We start from the raw sequence: 14,348 nt of genomic DNA on the forward strand, positions 1-14,348 counted from the left end.
CTCATCAGATGCGCGGCCAGCCAACAGCCAACGCAAGAAGAAGGTCAAAACATGCTAGTTCTGGATAGTGCAGGTCTGCCTTTACTTCCAGTAATTGCAAAGCTGGAACCACCAGTTGCTCCACTACGTCCAACCGCCGCACCGTTACAGCCACAACCCATACTAATGCAACCACCACTCGCTTTATCGCAGGAATAGAACAAACCATTTCTTTTTATTGTTTTAGAAAAATCCAGTTTTTGTTTTAGTACCGGAGTATAAATTTCACTATTCAATCAAAACGCCATTCCAGTGTCTGCATCGAAGTTTCGCTTCAATTTCAAAATTTCAAATCGCATGTTAAACTTTCAAGTCGCATATTAAACTTTCAAGTCGCATGTTGAACTTTCAAGTCGCATGTTGAGCTTTCAAGTTGCATGATGAACTTTCAAGTTACTACAAATATTAACGGTACTTTATTAGGAATCAAGTTCGGTTTGGAAATGTAGTATCATGTTGTTCAGCAAGAAAGTCCTGCGGAACTAAATATGAACTTCCGAGCTCGTTCCTTAAGTGAAATCCGAACTTTTAGTTGCTTGGGCATAGCCTAGCAGAGATGAGCGAAAACGGGGAGCTGAGAGAATTTTGTAGTAATAACAATAACAACATGGTCACGTGGGTTTCCCGCGACGCCCGAACAGAACTCCAAATTGATCACACCTGCATCATCCGACAGTGGAGAAGGAGCTTTCTTGAGGTACGCAACAAGTACAGCGCCGATATTGTATTCGATACTCTTGCGCGTCGCACGTGTCTAGCGTAGGGCTGCGAATTTTCAATTTCAATATCAAAATTCCGATGAAAACCATTGGTCAAAATCGGCATCATAGCACACTAATCGAAAAAGAAAACAACGCGCTGAACCCGAGTGAAGGTTTGTTTCAGTTCAATCCGTCCAAATTATTTTGGCAGTGACGAGTTCATTCACCAGGTTCTATCACATATTGAATGGTGCTGTCAATATCAATATCACTAAGACGCTGATGATATTGAATGCCTGAAATTAAAAAGTCAAATATTATCATTTTCATTGATATTATCTAACTCAATTATTGAATCATACAACAATTTTTCAGCATTTAATATTAAACATTTATGATATTGACAGCATCTCAATGATATTGCTATTTCAATATCAACAGGATCTTAATGATATTGATATTGTATGTCAATCACTGCTCAATATATAGGCATGACAGCTATGCTAATACGGCTTTGTGTGTAAATGAAACAGGTGCAAGCAGTCGAGAGGGAAAAAATATAAATGAGTGCGAAAAAGCTTTCTGTCAAACGTAATCCTTTATATTGAGATTAAAAAATTTTCGGCGTTTGAATTTTCAGTCGAAAAATTGCAGCACTGATCTAGCGACGAGAGGAGAAAGTTGGGTATCGTTACGATGTTCACCGATTGGACAATTCCGTATTGAAAAGGGCCTTTGTCGAACAACTTGAATCCCGAATCTCGGAGTTGTCTTCTGGTGTAACAGTCCAAGACCAATGGACCGACACCAAGATCAAGAATGCCTTTATCACGACTAGTGATGAAAACCTCGGCAAAGTGCGCTCTTGCAGAGGGTGATCGACGAGCGGAGAGAGGTGAAAGCCGGTATTGAGCGAGCGCGCATTAGAGCGGCTAAAACAGCTACCCGTCAAGATACGCCGACCTGGAAATCTTTAAAATCTGGTCGAAACCTCCAAAATTGAAAGTTATCATTAATGACATATTCTGGCATAATTATACACAGATTAAGTCATTTTATCAGATCCTGTAATCCCAAGCTATCGATAATGTAGGCTTGTGATTTGGCGTACTGTCAAACATCAGCGTATCAGAGACTTTTTGCTAGTGCTGCTTGCATATGTTCTGTGGCTCTTGGCAAATCAAATAACAATAAACCAAAATGAATAATGTTTCTTAAGGTGTGTACTGTATTAGCATTATGTGCTAATGCAGTTTTTTTCGTTATATACCGTGGACCCCCGTTCGTTTGACCGTTTTTAATCTGAACACTTTTTAATTTGAACCCCGTTGGTTTGCACGACGTGCAAATTAAAAATGGTTCAAATATTATTCTCAATATGACATCATTTACTTATGCAGACAATGCACCTAAACACGATTTGTTTGGACTGATCTAGCGTGTTTAATCTGTTTCACAATGCGTTTTCCCCACGATTATGGTAGAAATCTGATCAGAGAATGAAATATTCGCTGCTTGCAACTGCCAACTGATTCAAACCACCAAAACAATAACAAAGAACAGGGCAGCCAGTTCACACAAGCTCTAGCATATATTTAGGGTTACCAGTTGTTCAAATTAAAAGCTAACCCCGTTAGTTTGCATGAGGAATCGTTCAAACGAACGGGGGTCCACTGTATAGGCACGCGGGAAACCATGATAGCGGAGGAAGAGACCACACTGGTGCAGCAAGCAACGAAGATGTGCCAACCCCATCGATTAGGGAAGTTAAAGAAGCCATTCAGCGGCTGAATAACAACAAAGCAGCGGGAAAGGATTGCATTGGAGCGGAACTTATTAAAATGGGCCCGGACAAGTTGGCCGGCTGTCTGCATCAACTGATTGTCAAGATTTGGGATACGGAATGACTACCGAAGGAGTGGAAAGACAGGGTTATCTACCCTATCTACAAGAAAGGCGATAAGCTGGATTGTGAAAATTACTGAGCGATCACTATTCTGAATGCCGAAAGCTACAAAGTGCTGTCCCAAGTCATCTTTTATCGACTATCGCCAATTGCCAATAGATTTGTGGGAAGTTACCAAGCCGGTTTCATGGAGGGTCGGTCTACAACGGACCAAATCTTCACCCTGCGGCAGATCCTCCAGAAGTGCAAAGAATTTCGCGTCCCCACGCATCACCTGTTCATCGATTTCAAAGCTGCATCTAATAGTGTTGGTCAACGCCGCCTACAAGGTGCTCTCCCAGATTTTGCTGCGTCGTCTATCCCCAATATCAAGAGAATTCGTAGGGTAGTATGAGGCGGGCTTTATGGGGGCCCGTGCTACTACAGATCAAATTTTTACTCCCCGACAAATCCTCTAGAAATGTCGAGAGTACAACGTGCCCACGTATCATATGTACAAAACGCTAATCAGACCGGTAGCCCTCTACAGACTTGAGACAGTAACTTTGCTTACGGAAGACATACGTAAACTTACCGTATTTGAACGAAAGGTGTTGCGGACTATTTTTGGCGTAGTACAAATGGAAAGCGGAGGCGTATGAATCACTAGCTATATGCACTGCTTGGAAAGATTCCCATCGTGCACCTGGCGAAAGTTGGGAGACTAGGGTAGGCCGGCCACGGCATCCTTTTTTTTTCCTTGTTGGGGACCTTGGACCACTGCGACCAGTTCTTTGATCTATTGTGGTGTGTCCTCTTTTGCTGTATGCCTTTACTTATGAACAGCTACTATGTTGTTTAGTAATTGTTATTTTAATTGAAGGCATCATCCCAACACGGTAATATGTTGAGAATAAATTGTATTACTTTCTGAGGAGAACTAGCCCATATTTCCGAAGGCTCCAGCAGTCCTTTATCAAGAAATTTGCGCCTTTTATTGAATAATGCCGTGCATTCGCACAGTATATGATGAGCACTTTCACACTCTAGATTGCAGAAACGACATCTATCATCATTAAGCTTTCCTTTTACCTTCAGATGATATTTGCTTGGACAATGACCAGTAACCACTCCGCTAAAAGTACTCAAATCGGCGGCATCCTTATGCCGAACGACTGTACAGTGAAATCCGTTCTTTTCAAGAACCCCACCGGTACCAGGAATAGGGGCCAACGTGCTAGATGGCTCGACCAGTTTGAAACTGACTTGCGTGTGTCGAGACGCGCAACGAAATGGCGACGAGTGGCCCAGGACCGAGTACAATGGAGAGAAGTTTTTGCGAACATTGGAAAGTGTCCGGATCTTAACGAAAAATTATTCAAGAGGTGTTATATTATTTTGCAGGTGTTTTCCATAGACTTTCATAGGACCATAGACTAACCTGGCGTTTTTGTCTTAACCATTTGAAGCCATTCGAGTTTTACCACACCACAGCTGTTTGTGTCGCTATATCCGTAGTACTACATGTTCCCTACAGCCCATCATTCATTTGTTTATTTATTATACATCATCTAATACAAAGTCTTAGTGAACTGATTAAAGTGAACTACTGCTAACTAATTTACTTTCAAACATATAAGTGGGCTCGCCAAAATCGAAAAGAAGTTCAACACTATTAAGAATTCTCGCACAAAACGCTGTTGGTTCAAAATAACCGAAGTTCGTCCTGTGAAACTGATTTACAAGCAACGAGGATGGTTGCAGCACATGTTATGAAGTTCTTCATGGACAGCAGACAGCAGCAGACAGGGAAGTCTATTTCACCGTTAAACACCGTTAAGCATTTTCGCCACTGTACCGATCTGGTGACTTGCGTGTATATCCGTAAACTTTCGATCGTTTCTCTGCTCGGCTGTCAAGCGCTCTCTCTCTCGATAACCACCACACACCCCGCTCCTAATCCCATGTATTGTATCGGACGGTGCAAGGTGTGTTATATCTCTCGCAGATGACCCCAGTACATCCCTCCCCAAATTAAGAACTGTACTCAGTCTTCGATAACATTCGATACTATATACTTGAAGACCATTCTCCATAGTATTGTTATTACACAAAGAAAGTAATTATTGATACAGTTCGAAGTCTGCATTTTCCCGGAGCGCTCCGCCGTCTTCGGGACGATTTACGTTTCCTGCAGAAACTCTTTGAACATGAGCGAACTCTGGCTCTAAATCTGTCCCCTTTCGATCCTCGGCTATGTCAGCGCTGAGGAGCCAGCTGTGATTCACCAGTTGCCTTAGAGTCGAACACCTGTACCACGTAGCATGTTCGAAACAACTCTTTTGGCGTCCGTTCCATTCCAAGCATACTCCCTCCTAGTTTCCATTGAGTTGGCAGCAATCTCACTCTCCTGCATACTGGCAACTTCCAACTCTTCCGCTTGAAAGTTTGGTTGTGTTGGTCCCAGCTCTAAAAACTCGCACTGACCCGTATGAGTACCTTATTTTCCATGCTGAATTACTTGGCCTATTTTCACTGAACTTACCCATTTTTATTCTCGTCGCCATTTGTACTGATCTGATGACTTGCGTGTCTATCCTTAAACTGTCGATCGATTCTCTGCTCGGCTGTCAAGCGCTCTCTCTCTCTCTCTCTCTCTCTCTCTCTCGATAACCACCTAATCCTAATCCAATGCATTGTAGCGGACGGTGCAAGATGTGTTATATCTCTTGCAGATGACCACGTAGTACAACCACGTACCACAACCAGTACAAGCACGAGTAAGGTCTGTTGTTGTCGGCGTCGTGCAAGTGCGTCTAATCCAATTAAGCGGCAACGATCCGGATAACAGGGGAGATTGGCGGGATCTCGCCAGACTAAGTTCCTCAAAGCTAAACCTCGTTTGTCTTCTCTGCATACACTTAATCCGCAAGTTCCAATCGGGCTGGTCCAGGGTCCAAACTACATCGGACGTACCAACCCTGAGCCTGAGGTCCAGTCCTATTTTTGAGATGAACCCTATTTGTCTACTTGCTTTAGACACGATCGCTGCGGTGCCTGACAAATAACGTCAAGATCATTAACGTAATCTACTCTATTTAACGCTTGCCCATTAATAGCATACTCGAAGAGAATTGGTGTTTGGTTACGATTAAAAGTAATCATTTCACATTTAACAGTGCTAACAATCAAGGAATTCAGGAACACCACGACGTAAATTTATCTAGCAAACACTATAGACGGTAACAATCCTCTATGCTATGAATCGTCAAGTAGAACTTTAAGTCATCGGCGTAAACAAGACGACATCCATTGTGTGTGGCATGCGAAGCGTCATTGAAAAACATACTGAAAAGGAATGGGTGAAGAATGCTAGCCTGCGGTACACCTGATTTGTTTGAGAATGTCGAAGATAAATCCGATCCAAGCTGAACTTGTAAAACTCTGTCACACAAGGTAGATTTCAGCCGAATACGAACGTTTCAATTTTTTCGCAACAGTAATAATCATTTTTCGAGCAACACGTGAAAATGGCTTATGTATAAATGAGAGATTCTCTTCATGTCTGAAGGGAGCCAGCAGCCAGCCTCCCAGTTGGCTTCGGGGTATGATGACCTAATAAGCCAGTCGTCGTATGTTCGAATCTCGACTGGGAGAGGCTGTTAGAATCAATAGGACCGTAGCAACTGGCCCTGCAATTGTCTTGCACTCTAACATCTGGCTGCGAAGTCTGTCGTATAAAAACAGAAAGTCAAGTTTCGATAACGGAATGTAGCGCCTAGGCTTTGCTTTGCTTTTCTTACTAAATTCAACCAACATTCCTTTTCTTTTGCTGAGCTTTCCCAAATAAAAACTTTGCCGCTACATAACAATACTGAAACGAATGTAGCACTCATAGGCTTTAATGTGTTATAACGATTTTTATAAAAATGTAAGTAATTTGCTAATTTTTATTCAATAAACGACAAACCCGCTGTTTCTCTACTAGCACGACGTAATTAAGTCGAAAAACTGGAAGCAATCACTTACGTGTATCCGCTCTCGACGATGGTTTGGAAAACACACAATTATGTTCACGTTTACTCATTGTAGAAATTAAACAGCTGTGTGTATCACAGAACAATTGTAAGGGAACTGGGGGTAAAATGAACAGGGGGGATAAAATGAACAGGTAGCCAAATTCCCAGTAAACCGATCAAAATCTATTCCAGATCAATAGGTATCTTCTCCTAGAAGTATTTCAAGCTGTTTGAGACAATATGTGACCATAAGCTCTCCAATGTGAAAAAAATTGAAAAAGTAAAAATTATTTGCTGAAATCTGACGCCGATGGTAATTTCCACTATTAGTAAATAAACTATTTCGGCGAAACAAATTAAATGTCGACTATTGGTATCATTTAATGTTGTTTACTTATCACTATCCTGTGGATCTGTCGAAAATTCGAAATATTTTTATCAACTGTTTGTTTATAATAAACCTTTGAAAACAATTGGTATTTTGGGGGTAAAATGAACTCTCCACTATGGGGGCAAAATGAACAGTGCGTATAATGATGTTTTATTTTCCATTCATCAGCAGCCACGACCTGATAACAATTCAAGCAATAAAAATGAACGAGTCTCTCGAAAAATGACGGAAAATGACCGATGAAGCGAGTTGAAAGTCAAGCAGCGTATGAACGTGGCGAAGATACGTTATGTTAACTTTGTGGAGTCCCATTTTAATTCCAACAGCCCTGTTGAATATATACAGCTTATGTAGAACAATGATAATGTAAAATAATGTTTAATTTATCCAAATTGCACACTAACTTTAGTTTTCTATGACATGTTCATTTTGCCCTCACTGCATGTTCCTTTTATTCACACGAACAAAATCAGGCTCGAATGTGACGCTTTCGAAAATAAGGAATTTTTCATTACGAATCGTCCCTTTTTCAAACATCTTTATATGTTGCTACGTGGAAAATGAATCCAGCTTTCAACTCATGAGTGCGTCCAGCACTTGGTTGGTTCCTGGGGGAGCAAATGGCGAAATTGCTAAGTGTGTTCATTTTACCCCCAGTTCCCCTACTTCTTTTTATCAAGAAAGAAGACAAAAATTCTGATATGAAATTTAAATGAATTTTCATTCACTAGCAGAGAATTCATCTTGTTGCTAATTTCAGTCTAAGCCAACTGAGGTGCGTTATTTACACTACTACAAATATGCGAGGCAGAGATGCCGAGAACACTACTAGTATATTGAGTAAAAATCCATACTACATTAATGGATTATTGACGATAGCTAGTTTTTGAGTGACAACCTGCTCCTAGTGCTAGTGCATATGGACGATTTAATGTACACTAGCGCCAGAAGTAAACTGTTGCCACCGCAAAACCAGCTATCTTCAATGATCCATTATATTGCCGGTATGTACGCAACACTTGAAAAACACCGACACATAAACCATTTCTCGTGTCACTTTTGATTTCGTCCAATGTAACAACTCCACCATATTGAGAAAAACGAGATCGAAGTTCTTCGAATTGAACTTCAAATTGTTTCAAAATGAAATAATTTTCAGTCATTCACTCAACGTGGTGGATGAATAATAACATTCAATATTTAACGGAGATTTTAAAAATCTAATTAAAACTAAGCAGTTTTGGTTTATTATGGAAAAAGTTACATTGGACTGTTTACCATCTCATGCTGTACTTTGAACGTTTTTATTTTTCCAGGTTATTGCACATAAATTAAGCGCGAGATGACCGTAAAATACGTGTGTTGCCGTGCTACGCTATTTTCGAGGCTATTTTTCAATATTAGGCCGCTTTTTCACTTAAAATGCATAAATAATACGAAAAATAACTTTCACTTGCTAAACGTCCAATGTACAGATTGGGTTTGTTTTGATTTTTTTTGCACTTTGGACATCAGATGAGAACGACCGAAGTAACAGTCAGTCATCCGTAATTCGAATGTGCACATTGGACTTTTTAATAATGCTAATTTTTTAACCTCAAAATAATTCTATTTGGGCAGGTGTTTTTGTATAACATAGAGTTTAAGAAGAGCAATAATTTGTTGTGATAAACCGGATTTGTTTACATTTGTTACATTGGACGAAATGAAAAGTGACGCGAGATTTCACTCCCTTTTGGTCTGCTGCTGAAGTACAGCAATCCACCGACATCGAATAGGCCCATAGGTGGTGCTGTTTACTCATAGCGATTTCGCAGGTTTCTTCAAATAGATAGCTGGTACGTGATAAACCTCTGATTAGCCCCAACAATATGCCAAAATCAGTTTTACTGTTAATTGCACAACTAGAAATTATGGCGGGCGCAAGAGCATTACCATTCATTGAGTTATTCGGGGGATTGCTTCATAACTGTTATGACTTGTACCATACAGGAGCGTTCGGCCTGCTGGAAATTCAAACAACATAGAAACAAATTTAATAGAGTTTTATTAAGACCAAAATGCACTGAGATATTCATATGCAGTAAATGTTATCCAACCAATTGGTATGAAAATCTTGTCTCGAATAAATACAGTTTCACCCTCTCAGGCAGAAAAAATAGTTCGGAACTCACGATTTTTAGAGAAACAAATCTTCGTGCTCTAGCGCCAATTCGCCATACAGAACGTTACTAGATCATATACAATACATCATACAAGATATTACTTCGTCTGTCAGGGACAGAGGGTAGTGGGGGTGATCGACGGTTAGGTCAGCAACAAGGATTAACTGGGTTTGAGCTGAAACACTCTACTTATCGACAGATTTCGGACAGATGTTGACTCTAAGCAGAATTAGGTATAACACAGATGAAAGATATCTACATCAGATATATCGAGTCGCATTAGTTTTGACAGCAAAGCAAATGTTGCCCGTTTTATGTCTCCCAATATAGTTATTGGTGCAAATGTATGATCTCCCAGAGATTATAATAGATCCGATTCTAGCTTGAATAGGTTGTTTCGAAACCGGTTACAAAACTAGACTTGTTTTGGCGTGGTGCTAAATTTCGCTATCCGAACTTGACCTTCTGTTTTTATTCGACAGTCCCCCGCAGTCAGCTGCTAGAGTACAGGACAATTCTGGGCCAGCGCTACGCTAGTGCTGTTGATTCCCACAGCCTCTCCCAGTTGAGATTCGAACATGCGACGACTGTCTTACCAACAAACATTTTTGTTTAAGAGTAGCTTATTCAACTAGTGTATAGCTAAAACCAATGGAACAAGCGCTTGATAAGCCCCTATACAACAAAAATGTTCCTGGGGTTGTTAGACTAGTTTCGTACCTTGCGGCCAATAAAGCATTCCAAACTAGTAAACGTGTATAAATTGTACAGAATACCAAATTCCATCAATATTTGATAACCAACACACTTAAAAAAAGTGCCGAAGTCAGCAAAATGTTGCCGAGATTTGGACAGCCGAGTGTTCGGTAAAATTTTTTATGATGCCAAACGTTAGTAAAGACCCGTAAACATCGCTTTGCAAAACTGAAATTTTTACCGAACGCTCGGCTGTCCAAATCTCGGCAAATTTTGCTGAGTTTTTTAAGTGTGAAGGTATTGGTGCCCATCATGGAAATTTCACTTTTTCGGAATATCTGCCATATGGATAATCATAACTAAAACAAAAAATCAAATACGGTTTCTTTCGATTCTCTTTCAGTTATAACAACTTGTTATGAAAAGATTTTTTTATTAAAATTTCTTCTTTGATTTATTTCTTTGATTTCAGCCAAAATACATTCAGCGTTAAAATTACTACGCAAGCACACTTGTAACACTTACCGCGGTACAACTACGGTAGGCCTGTTGGAGGTCAATTATAACAAAGCCCCGGTATTTTCACTCACAGTCTGTTTCGTCCATTCATACTATACAAATAACAATATTTTACTGCTGTGGCAAAGATTCATCAATTTATAATTGTTAGATCTATACTATGTTCAGCGTTGTTTTACCTAATCTTCCGCAAACTGTTCTTCTATTCAAAAATTTGTGTGATTAGTTCATAATTATTTGTACAAAAACACAATTCACCCACGATGTCACAGAGTAATGATTTTTCCGTTTTCTTTTTCTCAAAAATCTTAAATACAGCTTGTAATGATGACTACATCTCTGCTATACAAACGTCCGCACGAGAGTCTATACACTCACAGTAACTCTGATTAATACATCAACTGGCGACAGAGCAAAGTCTGTTGAACCAGTCATTCTGCATTTAAGTATTTTTTGTATGCCATCGTCACCACACGATTAACTTTGCTATCATATATACTTAAAATACAATTTGAAGAGCAAAGCCATCAAACAAATGCAAACTAACAGCAAATTCATTAGTTTTGAAAATTTACTTAGTTTTGCACAAGCATTGGCTAACGTTAAACAGAACCTTGCATTAAACTCGTGCGAGTCTCAACAATGAATACATTAGGTATAACGCAGTTTGTTCCGTAAGCGAAAACAAAAAAATATTGCTATCGATAGCTACATTTTTCAAACTGTAGAGAAAATCCTGACCGAGAGACAGACCAGCTTTCCGCCTTTATGAAAGATTTTTACAATTTTTATAAATAAAATTTAGACAATTGTGGGCATCCAACAGATTTCGCCAATGTAGTTGTTGAGTTTGGTTTATGATTTTATTTGTGAAATGGTATTACAATAAAAAAAAATCACTACTATAAAAAATACAGTCTTTCACGTTTGTTTGAACTCAAGACACACTACTTATTGTGCATATGTGAGTGTGTTTGATTGTCGTCTGTATGAAAACAAAACAAACGACGGCTTGTTCATTTGAATTATTGCGGTTTGAACCATAAATATTTACTGCTAGGAACCAAATGATGACCTTGACTGAAAGTGGTGTGAATAAAACTAACGTAAAATTTGGCAACGATTTAGTGGTTGGGATTTATGTCGTGTTAGCCAGAAAGGACGGAATTCGTTTCATGTTTTAGGTATAATTTATTTAGCTTTTACAGTATGCCAGCTCAAAATTTATCGATACATTAGTTTATGCATTTAATTTTTCGTTTGCTTTCTTTTCTAGAACGCCAAAGCAATCACTGTGAAAACTATTTTTTTAAATCGTTTTAATTGCATAGGGTAGAATATATGCAATATGTTCTAAGTTTGAAATACTGTAAAATGTTACCAAATACACAAATGTACAAAGGCAACCATAGATGACTTAAATAGACTGAATCCCAGTTGAAGAAACGCGAGAAAAAAAGCAAATTTAATTCAGCATTGTTTATTCAACACTTTTAAGTAACTTACATCTCTGTGGCTATGATGTATAATCATAGGTAAAGATAAAAAATATTAAATAAAATAATCACAGCAATATATCCTTCAATTCTGCATTCGATAACAGTTACTGTTATTCCATAAATGATCGTTCGCTACTTTGTCCTTGCGTACACGCCAAAGCATAAGTTCTAAGCTAGCCCGACTGTCCTCCAGAGAACAGTGGCCATAAGAATTACTATTATTGTTACTACTACCGTTGTGACTGTCACAACTATTGTTACTATTATTACTATTAATGACGCTGCTGTTGCTGTTATTGCATACCAGCTCAGCTTTGAAGTGATGCTGTGATGTCGAGTGCACAGAGCCACTCGTTACAGACATTTGAATTTGAATGTCTCGTTTCAAAATGTTTTTGGTGAGTGACTTGAGCGACTGCCGAAACGGAAAACCGTTCATATGCGGAAACGTGATGGATGTGTCAATCACAGTTTTGTGTATGATTTTTAATACTTTCAGATCATTCTCAATCGCGTGCCCAATAAGGATCGTATCATCGTAGATGAATTGTAGCAGTTCTTTTTGTACCTGTCTCATTGTTACGTAGTTACAAGAGTTTGCGAAATCTGCCTCAGTGACCCCCGAGTAGCGAGTATTGTAGTCTACAATTTCAATGTCTGGCTTGACCAGCTTCTCATAAACCAAACTGCCGTCAGCTGATACTACTGTAACCTTGGTAAGTTCGAGACCTCGTCCAGTGTAAGACATCTCACAATCTAGCGCATACACTCCGTCACTTTCATCATCATCTAGCAGTAGGTCCTCGTGCATTATGTCAGTACAATCTCCATTCATATTTTGGTAATAGAATTTGTTGAGTAACAGTTTCTCAAACTTTTTCAGTTTACGTGGTGACGGTTGTGTTTTAACGAATCCATCGAAAGGCCCGTTGAAACCGGATAATAGGCCCGTCCATACATGCAGCTTGTTAACAGTGCAACCTTTTACGTCAACCTCACCGGCGCAACAGGAGTAAATCTTTTTGAACTCAACTCCATTGAAAACTCGTGTTAGTCGTCCCCAGTGATAAATGCAATGTTCTTGTGTCAAGTATTCTCCATCACGAGTGATGAAAAATCCCTTTCCGCAACGACAGCATTCCCGTTCCTCACTCGGTTGAAGTTGTACATCTGGACTTAAAGGCGATTCCAAAGATGTTGAGTTGTTCGATAGTTGATACATGAGCAGCGTACCTTTGCTATCTACATTCGTTGGAGAAGATGTGCCGCTTCCTTGACCACTGTCGTTGTCATCAGTTTTGTCCTCATTGGCAACATCAGTCAGGTCTTTTTTATTAGTGTCTGTTGCTACAGTAGACGATGCAGGATAGAGCTGTGAGGGGCGGAAAAAATCGTGCGGAAATTTGTAGATAATCGCTTTGTTTGAGTCCAACCCGTATTCCATAGGGAAACCAAGTTGTTTCATCACATCCTTATCGAGTACGTACTTGCGAAGATACTTGACGAGCTCGTTCTCATTCAAATTCAACTTCACATACTGACGTAACGGTGAAGTATTTGTGGTTGTTGCTTGGCCACCGGCAGCCACGGATGAACTCAAGTACCCGCTTTTTGTGTTTCCTTTGTGGTGTTTTTTGTCTAAACGGTGGCCCGCTTTTGCTACTGCCGTATTGCTGAAATCCAGGCGACCTTGGTAACTTGCGTGTTTACTATCGTTCTTGATAGAAGAGGCTAATGAAGATGTTACCGTTGCCGCAACCGACGGCGGTGTTGGTAATGATGGCCACAATGCGTTAGCCGAACTAATCGTGTTGCGCCGGTTGTTGCTGGCTAGCTGGCTTCTGGTGGTTAAGTAAGCTTTCGTAATAGAATTGGATAATGTATGTGATGAACCGTTTACTGGTGGAGGTGACTTGTAGTAGTATTTCGTTGGTGTGATATGATCATCTTGCAACGCATTGACAGCGTCGTCACTGGCTATTGACGACGACGACGATGTTTGGCGCAAATTAGACGATGAATTTTGATTTTTGCCGTTGTCACTGTTGCAATTACCATTACTAGCATATTTCTTGTACTGTTTCTTCTTCGTATATTTTCGTTGTTTTTTGTTAGTACCGTGGACATTCGGGGAGTCTTCGCCATGGGTACTACCACTACTGCTGCAGCCGGTGCTGCCACTGGTGGTACTACTATTGTCGCCATCGCCACTACCTGAACAACTGCTAGTAACAACGTTGGTCATTTTACCATCGCTAACACCGTTGAAGGTTGAAGACGACGACGATGATGATGACAACGCTGGCGATAGCGAACGTGTGCTAGCATTTTGTTCATCATTTTTATTAATACTACTATTAATTAAATGATCGTTGCCGCTCGACTGTGCTGAAGGCGAATCTTTAAACAGGAGAGAAAAAGAGAAGAAAAAGAA

General features: G+C 39.9%; 1 protein-coding gene across 4 annotated transcripts in view; it reads right to left on the minus strand.

Annotated features, from left to right (window-relative positions):
• Window positions 1–10,355: 10,355 nt before the first annotated feature.
• LOC128733493 (uncharacterized) overlaps window positions 10,356–14,348 on the minus strand; it is a 63,094-nt gene continuing 59,101 nt past the window's right edge. For all 4 annotated transcript variants that reach the window (XM_053827135.1, XM_053827143.1, XM_053827119.1 and 1 more), the window contains one exon: window positions 10,356–14,314. In XM_053827135.1, the coding sequence (XP_053683110.1) occupies window positions 11,997–14,314 (2,318 nt within the window). In that variant the 3' untranslated portion in view covers window positions 10,356–11,996. The remainder of the gene's footprint in view (window positions 14,315–14,348) is intronic.

Source organism: Sabethes cyaneus, chromosome 1 (assembly GCF_943734655.1).
Source record: "Sabethes cyaneus chromosome 1, idSabCyanKW18_F2, whole genome shotgun sequence".
NCBI lineage: Eukaryota > Metazoa > Arthropoda > Insecta > Diptera > Culicidae > Sabethes > Sabethes cyaneus.